Raw genomic sequence first — 13,943 nt, 5'->3', positions numbered from 1 at the left:
ATCTTTGTTTTGATATACAGCGTTTTGTATGATCTGAGTCATTCATGTGGTCTTGTTAAAGGAGAATAATATAGGTCGTTGGGCTTGTAGAGATCGGTGTAGCAGGTTGCGATGGAACCTCCTCAGGCTAATGGTAGGAACTTAGGAGAAAGCACTCGTGTCTTAGCTTCAAAGTAATTTTACCAAGAAATGAGTGATGATTTATCTGATATTTTCTTTCAAAAGACAACAAATGTCTGTATTTAGTAGCTTAAAAGAATCTAAAAACCGAATAATAGCTGAATAAAAGATGTAAGAGACACCTCAGAACATAAAGTAACTGAGGCAACATAAAAGGTTTAGAATTCTTTCGAGTTCTTTTGAAAGACTTACGGCATATTTCTTTGGAAACTGTTTTCCATTTTGTTGCAAGGCGGTTTGTTTGATGCTCGTTTGTGTTAAAGCTGCAAATGTGCTTTTCTGTCATAATGACCGGGAATGACTTGTTTCAAATTATCCGTGGGAACTTTGTCATTGCTCCATCGTCGTGTCGCAGGTGACAAAGGATTAGCTTTAATGCTCAGCGGAGAAGCCTGCTGGAGTCTGTGGGAACGATTCAGTGTTTGGATGACACTGACAGTGAGAGTTAGCAGGGTGTCCATCATCCAGTTAAATCCAGATCATGCTGACAAGGCCATACGCGCGCGAGTATGCACGTATGCAAACGTGTGACCAACTGGATTCATCAGCATACACACAGGCAAGCAAAACACAAGCAAACACATAAACACACACCAGAGGATGGCTCAATGAGGCCTAAGCTCCCTCCAGTGTTGTCCCAGTTGTTGGTGACTCGGGTCACACAGCTGCAAGCTCAGCTAGCTCAGCCTCAGCTGGAAAGCGACGAAGATGGAAAAATGGAGAAATCACAAGAAAGAATATACATAAAATGAAAGGTCGTAACATGAATATGAGGAATAGTTTGAAGAAGATGAAAAGAATAATGATACTATAAAACATGCATGTGAAAGTGAGCTAAAAAGAAAAAGATGTTCATCTTTTCCTTATTGTTAAAAAGCTGCAGACTGCTCATTATTCTAGTCCATAAAGAATAAAAAGAATAAAATATTTTTTGTAATTTTGCCTCTTTACACCATCACAGTAAATTTCAAACCAGTCAAAATGTGACTGAAGTGCATTTTCAGCTTTAACTCAAAGGGTAGAACAAAAACATTCACGAATTACAGACAGTTTCATGGCCAGGTGAGGCCCCTTCCCTTGATATTTCATGACCACTAGTTACACTCAAGTACAGGAAAGCCAGAAGAACCTTTCCAGAAAACCTCTGAGAGTCTTCACAGGTCTGCAAAGAGGATGGACACATGAAACCAAAATGAACTTGTATCAGTTCAATGGGAATATAAAACAACGGAGAAGGAGAGAAACAAGCTCATGATGTGAAACATCAATGCGTCATCTGTGTGGCATAGGCATGTATGGGTGGCAGTGGAACTGGATCACTAAGGCAGCAGGATGAATTCTGAAATGTACGGGCGTATTCTCTCTGCTCACATTCACTCAGTTGCTCTATAACTGATCAGACAGTGCACGACTCAAATCATACTGCAAAACCAACCCGAGAGTTTCTCAAGGCAAAGAAATGGGATATTCTTCAGTGGCCAGGTCAGTCACCTGATCTCTGCCCATTAGATCATGCTTTTCAGTTATTAAAGTTAAAAGTGAAAACAGAAAGACCGACAAACAAGGAGTGGATGAAAGTGGTCTCTATTGAAGACCTGACAGAGCCCACGGGCTGTCTTTAACTACAATAATTTTGTTCTAAGTATTAAACACAGTACTTAAATTTAGCATGATGCTAGTTTGTTCAACTAATTTTGAACATCTGGGAATTGGGGACTATTGATAGAAATTATTAGGAGTAATAAAGTGTTAATAAACTACTTTTTCACAAAACCTATGAATTCAATCTGAAAGTCTGCACTTCAGTCAGATCTTAGCTTTGATTTAAAATTCACTATGCTAGTGTACAGAGATATAATTAAAAAAGTGACATTTATAGCTCTAACTGTATTTACTTATACTGTATGCTTGCCAGTGACAGCCATGATTATGATGAACATCCTGTGCTAAAATCACATTTCTAATTGCTTACTAATGTTCTAGTTGCTGATAGGGTTTACAGTAAATCCAACCACCTCCTGACAAGTTAAACCTGATACTATCATTTAGTATCAACGGATGAATGTGTGTAACAGTCAACTTTGCTGCAGATCCACCAGACTGCAGTGGATTTCAGTGAAGCCTGTGCCCATATCTAGTCCGATGTCAGCATTCCATAGTTAGACAGATTAATGGCAGTGAACTCTGCAACCCTTTGTTCTGGGATGTGATCCAGCCATGCGAAGTGTCATCCACTAGATCCAGTCTTTAATAAATATATACATACTTTCACGTAAACACAGAATGTTTTTTTTTATCTGTCTTGGATACATATTTTTTATTTTAAATGTTTCCATTATCAACTGAACAGAATATAGTATTGGGTAAACCCATAGTTCCTTTCCAGTTTGCACCCCTGTAGCGTTTTGAGAGATCACTAAACTGCATCCATACTAGTCAGAGAGTTTGCCATCTTTCAGAGTGAACAATATGGTGTGTCTGCATGTGTGTGCGCCTGTTCTCCTCTGCCAATGTCAGTGTAAACGCACTAAAACACAGATGGGAATCCTAAGGGCTACTGACTCGAACATACTGTTTGTGGGGGGAAGATTTGGGGCTGGGATATGAATGTTGCCTGACAGGGTTTCACCTGTGATATTCCCTTAACACAGTCCTCTGGGCCTCCGCTCTACTTCAGTATTTTCACAGTAAATTTAGCCGGAACATGTTGCTCGTTAGAATACAAGGTAAATCTTTACATTATGGCCTGAAGCTGTCTGACTTCTGCTGAGTTGCATTCTGGTGCCAGATGCTGCAAAGTCCCCACGCTTGTTAACTGCAATATACTGCACATCACCATTTCCTACAATAGTGCCTGTTCTTCTATTAGTTACGGTGAAAGCTACTGTAAATGAACTGAATATAATTATGTATTGGCTAAAATGAAATATAATAACAATTTCTGGTAAGCAAACCATTCAAACGGACCTTTATGTTGCCGTGGGAAACTGCATTAAGCCAGTAGTCCTTGTCTTGTCTTTTTAATGATAATGAACACAGGTTAGCACCCAGACAGCTGTTATAAAGCAAAGGAGGTTCTCTATCAAGGGACTAATCAGATAGGTACAGTTCCCTACAGATGGCGAGGACTACACATGTTCACGAACGCACACACACCTGTTTGTTGTAGCTTCTGATTTAGTGAGATTGGGCTTTTAAAAAACAAGCGAAGAAATGTTTCTTCTTTATACTATGAAGATCACAATTAAAGCCTTTAATGTAGATAAGTAATCCCCTCAAAGTTGGTATTTTTTTGCCTGTAATTTAGTAAACCTGCTTAATACAGCAGCTGGTGGCTGATATTTATATCCCAGGTGTGTAATTTCTTCCTTTTTTCCTCTTTCTGTTTCACTGAAAATCAATCTAGGATTTACATCATCACTGCTCTTCCGAAATTATACGACAGCAAAAGTCATATTTACATTTTTCCCCCAAAGCTCATTCTTATTCTGTTCATTTCTTTTAAGAGTCGGGGAAACACAGTTATTCAAATTTCTTAAAGTTACTTAACACCACATGTTGTAACATGATCGACTGTCTGGTCGGTAGGAAGATTACTTTCTCGAGACATGTAATTACAGGGCACCTTTGGTGTGGCGGAAAAACAAAAGCAAGGGGCTCAAAAACTGGTTGGCACACTGTCATCTTCTTGCTTACTGCAGGCAAATTGAGAAATATGTCAGGGGGTTACATAAAAAGTAAACACTACATTAAGTGGGATCCGTAATCCATACCTTACAGGACAAAAATGCCCTGAGCTGCACAAATGTGACCTTGTAAAACTGTAGGAAAGCAGGTTTCCTTGCGTGACCTTGCAGAATACACAGTGATTAAATATTACAGATTTAACATGAACTGCTCCTGAACTGCTCTGTACAGCAAAGTAAGCAGATCTGGAGGAAAGCTGTCCAAGAAAAACAACCCTGAATGCTGATAGAGATCTGTGATTGTTTGACACTGTGAACTGAGTTAACCCGAAATTCCTCTGCTACAAGGAAATATAGATGGCAATTTGTTAATTTCCAAGCAGTGTGGTAAAATTAACCGACCAAATTATCAGTGCTGACTAAGAGCTTATTGCCTTTATATTTTATTCCCTTAAAATGTGCCACAGACTCCCATTTCTGGATGAAGATGGATGAAGCTTTCTGTCTGATAGCCCTACATATGCACTGGAGATTTGCTTGAAGAACTGGTTTCACATACTGTCCTGTTGTGTAAAACCACACTCGTCTGTGTATCACAGTCTACAGACTATCGAATGTCTTGTCAACAGACTGGATTAAATGGAGACAGACATGCGAGACGCTTACATGGAGCTGTCAAATTAAAAAGAAACTAGTTATGCAAAGCGTGGGTTCATTTTGGTGTTACACCTTTAACAACAGCAGTAGCTCTTCGAACATTTACACCCTTTGATTACAATGAAAGCATACTGCAGTTGACAAACCCAGCAATTAAAAGTACTTTGGGATTTTTTAACTCAAGTACATGATAAGGCATGTTGCATAAGAGGCAGCTGAGCTAAGTTATATGCAAATTACAAGGAGTTGTGTAATGAGGTGTCCAAAAAACTTGTTTTGTGGTGTAAAGGTTCATTACATTAACAAGATTGTTTCACATCATAGGAGAATGGCCCGATGATATTTTTATTGCACTTATTATGGCCGATTACATGAGGTAAGGAGACAGGCATGATGATTGTTCCCTTTAGGTGCAGTCAGAGAAATACCTTTTGCTTTGTTTGCCTCAAAGAGGCACTCCAGCGATTTAGAGATGAAACCGCTGGCGCCATTTCAGCAAACTGGCATTTTCATTGTAACTCTGAGGCCATTGTATTCGGCCAGATTGGAGACGCATCATACAAGTGTCAGCCTGAGCATGGCACTCACAGCTATGGCTGCATATCCAGAGGTTTCGCCAGACCTCAATTGTCTCTTTGTGCTCTGAGAAAACAGCTGCCGAGAGCAAACAACAGCAGAACAGTGAGCTAACACTAAGAGGGCTTTCGACTCTTGAACAGCCTCTTCATTTGGAAGCCAGAATGGGACAGTCTAAGACGCGTCCTGCTGAAGTTGCCCCTCTTGGGGCACGGCCACCCTCTCCTAGGTCGGTGTGCGCCCTCCGGCTGGCCGAACAATCCCAGAGATTCTGCTGTCACTACCAGCACTTCAACTTTCCTGAGAGACCTATGAGCTACTCACCCCCTTACTCACCGAGTCTGTTCAAGAGGCCAGATCGGCGGTAAGTGGGGGCGGCCGAGGACAGTAGGAGAATTTGTCTTGCTTGTGGTGTGGGGACATTTGCCAGGCTCGACAGTAACATGTGTCGGTGACAGATGCGCACGCCAAAGGCGGTTAAAGAGAAGACGAGCTCTGGAGGCTGGCAGCTTGTCAACATCTAAATGATATAGAGTTGTCATTGCAGTAGTTTCACAAAACGACAGCAGTTACAATCCTTAAATGAAATGATTGCCGTTACAGTTTTCATAATGTTCAATCTGCTCATGTGGTGAGAAACAGCACTAGAAGAAAATGCTGCAGCTTCAGGCTCATTATCAGATGTACTTATGGAGATTATAAGAGTAACACGTTCGTTTGGGGTGTTATTTTGGACTGTTGCTCGTGGTGACTTTGAAAAATGGATTTTTGTGCCCGCGGCACTGAAAGCGGGAAAAGTGATATCACTACCAGTCCTTGGATAGCAGTGTCAATCCTGTCATGACTCTCTGCCTGCACAATATATCACATAAAGAAATGTTAGATTCAATACCAGGGCATGAATTTATTGAAACATCTCATGAGAGAGACCAAGGCCATGTGCCCTATTGTTATTCATGGCTCAAGAGTCTGAGGTGATGAGATAATAACGACTGCCTCTGGATGTCCTAGTGTATGAATGAGTTCAGTGTGAATTCAGTATTCATTGTTTGTAGCTGTTCTTGTTGCCCACACTGCCAGCTTCCTCTGAGATAGCCTCTGGCTGCAACCTTTGGCATGCACGAGTATTGTCGGGCCACACTCTTGTCCACGCTATGCATTCCTAATTGGCCCAAAAAGAATTTTTCTTCTGTATATATTTTCTCTGCAGTATTATGAATAGCTTCAATTTGATGGGGAAAAAGTACAACTCCCAAAATGCTGTTCATAACAAAAAGCTGGAAGGCTGGTATTATGTGACGGCCTTATTCTTTTGAAGCCATCAGTACAGATGAATCATGGTATTATATAATGGAGTTGGCTCTTGCGCAGGAGACATCTGATGGAAACTGTGGGCCATCGCCTAGCTCCAAAATGACTCAGTGAACTGGGCACACGCCGAAATGGTTAGGCATTAGGTGTTCCACGGAAACACGAGGGTATTTATTTTTTGAAAAGGCAGGAAAAATCTGTATTCCTCTTGAAAGGAGGAATTTAATCACTATTTTCCATCACTTAAATTTGTATCAGAGCGATTCTAAAGCTTCTGTAGTAGGAAAAGCAGGAGACTCAGTTTACGCTGTGATCATCTTACCTAATGCGGTTCATTGGTTATACTGTGCTGGAAGGCTCCCCACTGTGTAGGTCCTATCTGTGCATCTCAGCTGAAGACATTCGCTGTGACTCCTTCCTCCAAAATGGGACTATCACTGCTGGGCAGGGTAATTCACCTGTCTCTCATTGCTCGAAGCGGGCTGGATATTAAACCTGGCAGCTGAACTGTCGCAGCACGAAATCTGAGACGACAGGCACGATGGGCCCTAATACCCAGTCAATGTGCTTTCTGCTAAGCCTTGTTAGTCCAACCAGAAGTCAGCCCTTCCACTTTAATTGTTTTGTTATGTAACACAACTCCTTCTTCTCCTCTTTCAAAAAAACAGAAGGAAAAAAAAAGGAATTTGGTTTTTAAAGTTATAAAAAGTTAGAGGTCTGGGATTATTTAATATTTTAAATGCAGGTCCACGGTCTTTAGGCATGTGTGATCATGCAAAAAATATCTTTGGACTCATAATTGAATTATTTTATTCAGATAACATCCTAATTTTTTTTCTGCCCTTATTTAAATAGACCTAATATCCTTTTGAAAGATATGACTGAAAGGATGTGGATTATGAATGAGCAAAATTTAATAGAGTTGATCCCCTCAGCAGGGAATATCCATAAAAGTTATCCATGGTTGAATATTCCACAAGTTGATGTGCCTGTAGAAGAATTGTTATGCAGAGACTCTTTAATAAAATTGTAATTGGCTTATTATCAGTATTGAATCAGATAATTGCAACAACAAAATGGAACATAATGTGACAGCTGAGAAGTGCCGGGAAATTACATTAAAGCTATTAAAACCTGCAGTGAAAACAAGGTCTATTACGCAATAATAGCAGTGGGTAATGCGATGGAAAAAATGGGACGACAGCAGGTGTTCTCTCTCTGTATCCTTTGTAGTTATCCTATGTGACAAATGACTTATTATTTTATGCTTTGTGTGGATGCATTTGAGCTTCATGTGGTAACATGCCCGTTCGAAAAGGTCTCGCTTAGAGAGCGTTGCAAATTGATGTACTCCAGTAAGAGGTTGTTGATGCTTGATGTAACTACGCAGGGGTGGTCAATTAACTTTCCCAAGGGGGCCACATGAGAAACTGGGACTGTTGTGGAGGGTAGTACTAATAAGCTGAACTCAATTTTGCTCAGTATTAATTTTATCACTTTAAAAGCTTGTTGGTACGGCCCTCCACAACAATCCCAGTTTCCCAGTGAGCCCCTTGGGAAAATTAATTGCCCACCTCTGCTATAGAGGTACAGATCACCCATTAAATACCCTGCAGTATGTTGTTTATTGGCTGATACAATGGACTGTAGTGTGATAAAAACTAAAAGGAACAAGAAATTATGTGGTAGGCATATACCATATGAACAAGTAGGAGCTAAGTCCTTAACTATAAATATAGAATGCCATTTGAGAATTTCCAGAACTGGAAAAACAACCTGGAAATGTACGGTGTACGGAAAATTCCCAAGGAAACACCAGGTTCCCTCTAATTAATTTTGTTGCCCAAGTGCACTGTAGTCTACATTTTCACCACTAGAGTCCGGTAGAGTTCAGACATAGACTGATTGGAAATTTACCTGTGGATAGGACGGAAAAGTACCTATACATGTGCATATGGTACGTGTGGATGGTGCAGGACGTTCCGTTAGAGCATATACTGTGAAAAACTCCACAGTATCATCAACCAGTCATGGGAACAAAATGTGAGGTTTTTTTTCTTTTACATGTCGGTAACACTGTCAGTACTGACATGTAAAGTAACAAAACAATCTTCCTAAGAAGTCACATTAAAAATCACTTGTTAAATAAGTCAGTTTAATAAATTAGCCATATGACAGTATAAGGAAAAGCTTTTTGGCTTTATTTACATCAATCGAGGGTTTTAATTTGCTACAAGAACGAGTAACAGTGCAGGCTAACGTGTTCAGATAGTTTGTTTTGTACTACTTGTTGCAGCTTTGCGGATTTCGGTCTGTGGGTTCGCAGAGACTCACGAGAAGTTCAGCAGCGGGGCAGAGCTGACGCTGCCTTCAAATGCTGACGTTTAAGCTCGGCATTTGGAGTAGTAATTGTTTACTAAAAGGGTAATGAAACCTAATTGTTTATCGTGACTGCTTTGCTTTAACTGGTGCACGGCTAAACTATCAAAAAGGTTTACTGAAGAGAAGTGATTCAAGACCCACATCAAGCTTATATTTCTTTCATTTTAAAGGGTTATGATTGCTTATATAAGTGATACAAGTGTTATATACCATATATATATATATGCAATAATTATCATATAGCCATGTTAATGATCTGATAAAACAGATAAAAGGAAGGATGCAAAATTAATGCATCACTTTAGTATTTGGGATTTTTATTAGTTGTGAACGTCATTGCATCATGCTTATCCTGATTATACTGAACCTGCAGAGGAAAAAAAACATAAAAAGTAGTTAAATGAAGACCAAACACATAATCAATGCTACAGCCAATCTTATGATCAAGGTATTGAATGATCACTACGTGGCCTATGGTTTAACTATTATGTCAAAAAAACAACAAAAATGCTGAGGTCGTGGCTGTTTATCAATCTCACACTGTTCTTGTTTTTTTCTCATGACACTGGAAGGCACCAAAAAGAAAAAAACTGCCCCCCTCCCTTCACCCCTCCTTCTCAGCTTATTTGACTAATTCATGCACGCGTCATGTGACGTCAGATCGGCAGTCGTTCAAATACTGGCCGGTGGCAGAAATAGCATCAGACAGTCGCTTGTAAAAATCCGCGAAGCTGACAAACCCGACACAGCACTCCGCTTAGCCCGAAGCGAGTTAGTGCATCGTTGCTAAAGACGAAACAAACCCGGATCCCTATTTAGCTGATCAACCAGCCGCAAACGTGGCGAGAAATATTATCCAAACGAGTCTGGTACTCAACATGAGCACGGAGATGTTCGCTAAAACACCAATGGAGGTTGCCGTCTACCAGTTGCATAACTTCTCCATCTCTTTCTTCTCCTCTTTACTCGGAGGAGACGTTGTTTCGGTCAAACTTGACAACAGGTAATTATCTTTGCGATATGGTCATCAAATACTTGAATACGGTTCTTTTTTTTTTTATGTGTGAGGTTTTACCAAACGTTCGTCTGTTTTGTTCTTTTTCTTTTATTTCGTCATTATGCTTCAATACTGAATGCTTTCCTGGTGGTTCAAAACACATTTATGTGCTCGATTTCTGATGTTAGAGTTCCCAAATGCTTCCTGCTGAGCTGTGTTTCTCTCTGCTGCCTTTGTGGACTTTGAACAGATATCTGTTCTGCCCTGTTTGCCTTATCGCTAGCTGGCTGCCGCATACTCCGTAACAAGGTTACACTGAAACCTAAATAAAACCCTAATCTGACTCCAAAAGCAATTAACGTGTAGTTTATGTTTGGCAAAAGTAGCCAAGATACCAGCGGAGCAAACGGTTTTCGTTTCCGTTTGGAATGCTTTCTGTTTCACCTTAGTAACCCTGGGAATTCCCAGAATTGGAGCGACATGTTTTCTTTGTTTTTCTTTTGTGGAATATGAGGTGACTTGAAGAGTTTTAAGTTGCAGAATGTTAATTAATGGGCTCTATTTCTTCTCTTTTGCAGTGCCTCTGGTGCTAGCGTTGTGGCCATCGACAACAAAATCGAGCAGGCCATGGTAAGCTAATAACACACCAGCCACTACACCGAGATGCATTACACACATGCATGCAGTGTACAAGTAGCATAGCTGTTTCCTTCAAAGTGATAATAACCACAAAGTTAAAATGTTAATTGTGTATCACAGTAGATATTTTCCCTCCCAGACCTTAAAACTGTGAGATTTTGCTAGATTTCTTTACTAAAGGTTAATTCATACATCAGAACAGTTATAATCAACGACCGCCCAAAATACAGTTATGTAAAATCAGCTCTCTGTGAAGTCTCTAGGAAGTCCCTGCAATGTGACCGTAGCACAGGCTGCTGCACGCTTTATTGCCGTGCAAAGTAGTAAACGTGCAGGAATGTGCACCTTTGAGTTAAGTAACATGTGAACTTTATTGTGCCTGCTAGATCACAAGAAGTACATGTGAGACTAGGGGTAAAATATAGTAGCAGATATCCTCTAATGGAAAAACTTGGCTGGCAAACCCAGTCCTTCTTTTAGACTGTGCAAGCAATCAAACCAGCCTTGCAGGCTGTAACAGTTGCTCTGTTTTATGTACCTAAACTAACCTCTCTTCTTTTGCTATGACAGGACCTTGTCAAGAACCACCTGATGTATGCAGTGCGTGAGGAGGTGGAGATCCTCAAGGAACAGATCAAGGAGCTGGCTGAGAAGAACAACCAGCTGGAGAGAGAGAACTACCTGCTGAAGAACCTCGCCAGTCCAGAGCAGCTGGAGAAGTTCCAGTCGCGCATCCCGACGGATGTGCTGTTACCCCTGGACAATCAGAACATCCAGGGCACTCCGGAACAGCAGCAGCAGCAGCAGACCTGCAACCACAGCACTGGTTCTGCTGTATAAGTGGCTCTGCCTTGGGGCGGGCAGAGCCACTGTCTCTTTCCAATTATGGACCTCCATTTGAATGAAAGCGTCATTAAATCGCTGCCGCAGAGATCTCTTCAAAACAATGAAGGTGAAGCATCTGGGCTTTAAATGATCGATGGGACACAAACGAACTGTTGACACTGATAAGCACAGACCAGAACTGAAGACGCTCTGACCGGTGCCATGTCAGGCCCGTCCTCTGATACCGTCCAGCTTTTTGTCATGTTCCCTCTAATGTAGACGAAAGTGTTAAGAGTAGCGAGAAGGTTCTGACTAGACACAGTCGAGAACTTGCTGACAGAGGGCGGCTTTCCCTGCCTAGCCTAACCCTTCCAATAGGTGAGAAGGTGTTGATCGGGCTGGCCCTGCAGGTGCTTGACTTGGAAAAGTGTGGAGAGTTTGCTCTTCCATTACTCACAGGAAACCCATCTGAGACGGCCCTCCAGGTCTCAGTGAGAGGTGCCCCATTGCGTGGATTTGTCTCAAAAGCCTTGCAGCAGTACATTTCAGCCACATAACAAAGACTTTACCTGTACCGACAATGTATTGCTGATGTGTTTGTGTACATCCGAGCATAACACCAATAATTAACAGAATAAGCTGGGCAACAGAGGTAGAGGTCAGTACAGATTAATGTTTTTAGAGCTGGTGAACCGATCAGTATACTGTTAATGATTCGAAAAGTGTAATTTTGTATTGCCTGCAGTTGGGGCTTGCTGCTTATGGGGGAAAATTAATCCTGCTCTGTTTTTGTTTTTGATTTTGGAACAAAAATCAGTCGTTTGTAAAGTAGGAACATTGTGTTTTTTCTTCAAACGTTTCTTATTTTGTAATATATGGTGCATATCTGTTTTCCTAACTCTTGACGGAATAACTACAATGTACATAGAGTTTAAGAGTCCTGAGATTAACATAGTATAGCTTACTTGCAAGCAGACACCTGCATTTCTCGCTGCAGATGCACTCCTGACTGTAGCAGCGTCGTCCAGCATCTGGCCTGTTTACCTGCTCAGATGCCAACTCGAAAACAATGGCATGACAACAGTGCCTGTAAAGAAAGAGAGGAACGCATTCTCACACTGTCCTCAGTTGCTGCTGTTGTTGTTGTTGTTGTTTTCTAGCTACCAAAGACTCGTTATGTTTTCCACACAACAGCAGACGCTGAGCAAACCAGGACCATGTGCAAAACTTCACAGGGAGAAGTCTTCGTCGTAACTAGAGCTGACCTTTGTATTTGTTTTGTAAAAGATGACTGTATTGTTGCTGTAATGTATCCTCAAAAGAGTTGTTCACTAGATGTTTGGATACGACTGCACATTTGCAATAAACCTTGTTTACATTATAAAATAAGCTGACATTGTCGCTGTCTCTCTTTTTCTTTTTCTAAATTAAGTCTGCCCTTCGGTTCATACTATATAGTGTCTGTGGTTTTTAAGTAGGGCTGGTAGTGTTAGTACTAAGAATATCATCCCATCAATAAAATGTCATGTGGTACCATCACATGCTTTTGTTGCTGAATTTTAGTAATAAGAGTGGGATACATTCAAGAATGGCTATCTTTAAAATGGATTTCCTTAATGTACGTGATGTGAAGTTGCATACTCTGTAATGGAGAAATCTGAAACTGGGAGGAAAAACTCAGTAGCTGCAGCAGTAGACTTTATTTTCAGGGGCAAAAGTTGAACAGCTGTGAAATCCGTTCATCTGAGTTTCAGAGTAAACAACCCTTCAACTTCTGTTCAAACTAGCATGACTTTCCTGGAAGTTGTAGCCTCTTCATCTCAGTATCTGAATACATTGATTTTCTATTGAGTTCTGCGTGCCCTGTTTGTGTTTATGAAGTCTGACAAACAGCATGTGATTTGTGAAATTGTGAAATGCATGGATCTCTGGGGTACTGCAGCACAAGTTTGTGTTTACTATTTATGGCTGCTCAGAGTTGGAGTTTTTTTACCCCTTGACAATTTGAGAAAGTAACTTATTACTCACTCTTTATTTTTCCAAAGTCAAAACCAGCACGACCGCTAATGACAGCGAAGTAATAATAGTTAGGTTGCATGCAGATTGGAATCTGGCAGAGTGAAAAAACAGTTTGTCCTAGAAGCATTTTCCTTCAGACGGACTGGCAGCCAGTCACAGCAGCTTGTGTGCAGCTACACATGTTGTGGCTTCCCTGGTACGCAAACTAGACTTGCATAGTTGAAATGAGGAGACATGTCTCTGGCCCACAACCATCATCACGGATCAGATTTCACTGTTGTGAACGCGGCATTGTTACCAGTGCTTCCTTATAAACAAGAGACTGTGGTCTTTCCAGGTGTTTTGTGTCACAACAACCGATTTTATGTGAGGTGGAGGGTCCTGATCAATATGTCTGACATGCATTCTTCATTTAATAGGTAACAGGAGGGAGGTGCAGTTTATTGACTCGGAGGGCATTTATACTATGTAAAAAGGAGTTTGGAGACAGGTGTCTATTGACTTCTTTTATACAAGAAAATTAGAGTCAGATCCATGCAAATATGAATCCCTGTGCAGCCAAAAGAGGCATCATGATGGATCCACTACAGCAGGAAGTGGTGCCATAATTTAACCACACTTGTGCTAATGGCTGGTGCTCTGTAGAGGAAAAATTATATTTGGCAGAGTCA

General features: G+C 40.9%; 1 protein-coding gene across 3 annotated transcripts in view; it reads left to right on the top strand.

Annotated features, from left to right (window-relative positions):
* tsc22d3 (TSC22 domain family, member 3) overlaps nucleotides 1–12,642 on the top strand; it is a 32,529-nt gene extending 19,887 nt beyond the window's left edge. The window contains exons 1-3 of one of the 3 annotated variants that reach the window (XM_040015918.1): nucleotides 1,993–5,463; nucleotides 10,368–10,419; nucleotides 10,999–12,642. In XM_040015918.1, the coding sequence (XP_039871852.1) occupies nucleotides 5,264–5,463; nucleotides 10,368–10,419; nucleotides 10,999–11,268 (522 nt within the window). In that variant the 5' untranslated portion in view covers nucleotides 1,993–5,263 and the 3' untranslated portion in view covers nucleotides 11,269–12,642. Of the gene's footprint in view, nucleotides 1–1,992; nucleotides 5,464–9,081; nucleotides 9,796–10,367; nucleotides 10,420–10,998 lie in introns of those variants that run through there. The other 2 variants (XM_040015919.1, XM_040015917.1) reach the window with 2 other exon arrangements.
* The last annotated feature ends 1,301 nt before the right edge of the window (nucleotides 12,643–13,943 follow it).

This window comes from Simochromis diagramma, unplaced genomic scaffold (genome assembly GCF_900408965.1).
Source record: "Simochromis diagramma unplaced genomic scaffold, fSimDia1.1 OVJJ01000685.1, whole genome shotgun sequence".
Taxonomy (NCBI): domain Eukaryota; kingdom Metazoa; phylum Chordata; class Actinopteri; order Cichliformes; family Cichlidae; genus Simochromis; species Simochromis diagramma.
This window is presented reverse-complemented; position numbering and strand designations above follow the sequence as displayed.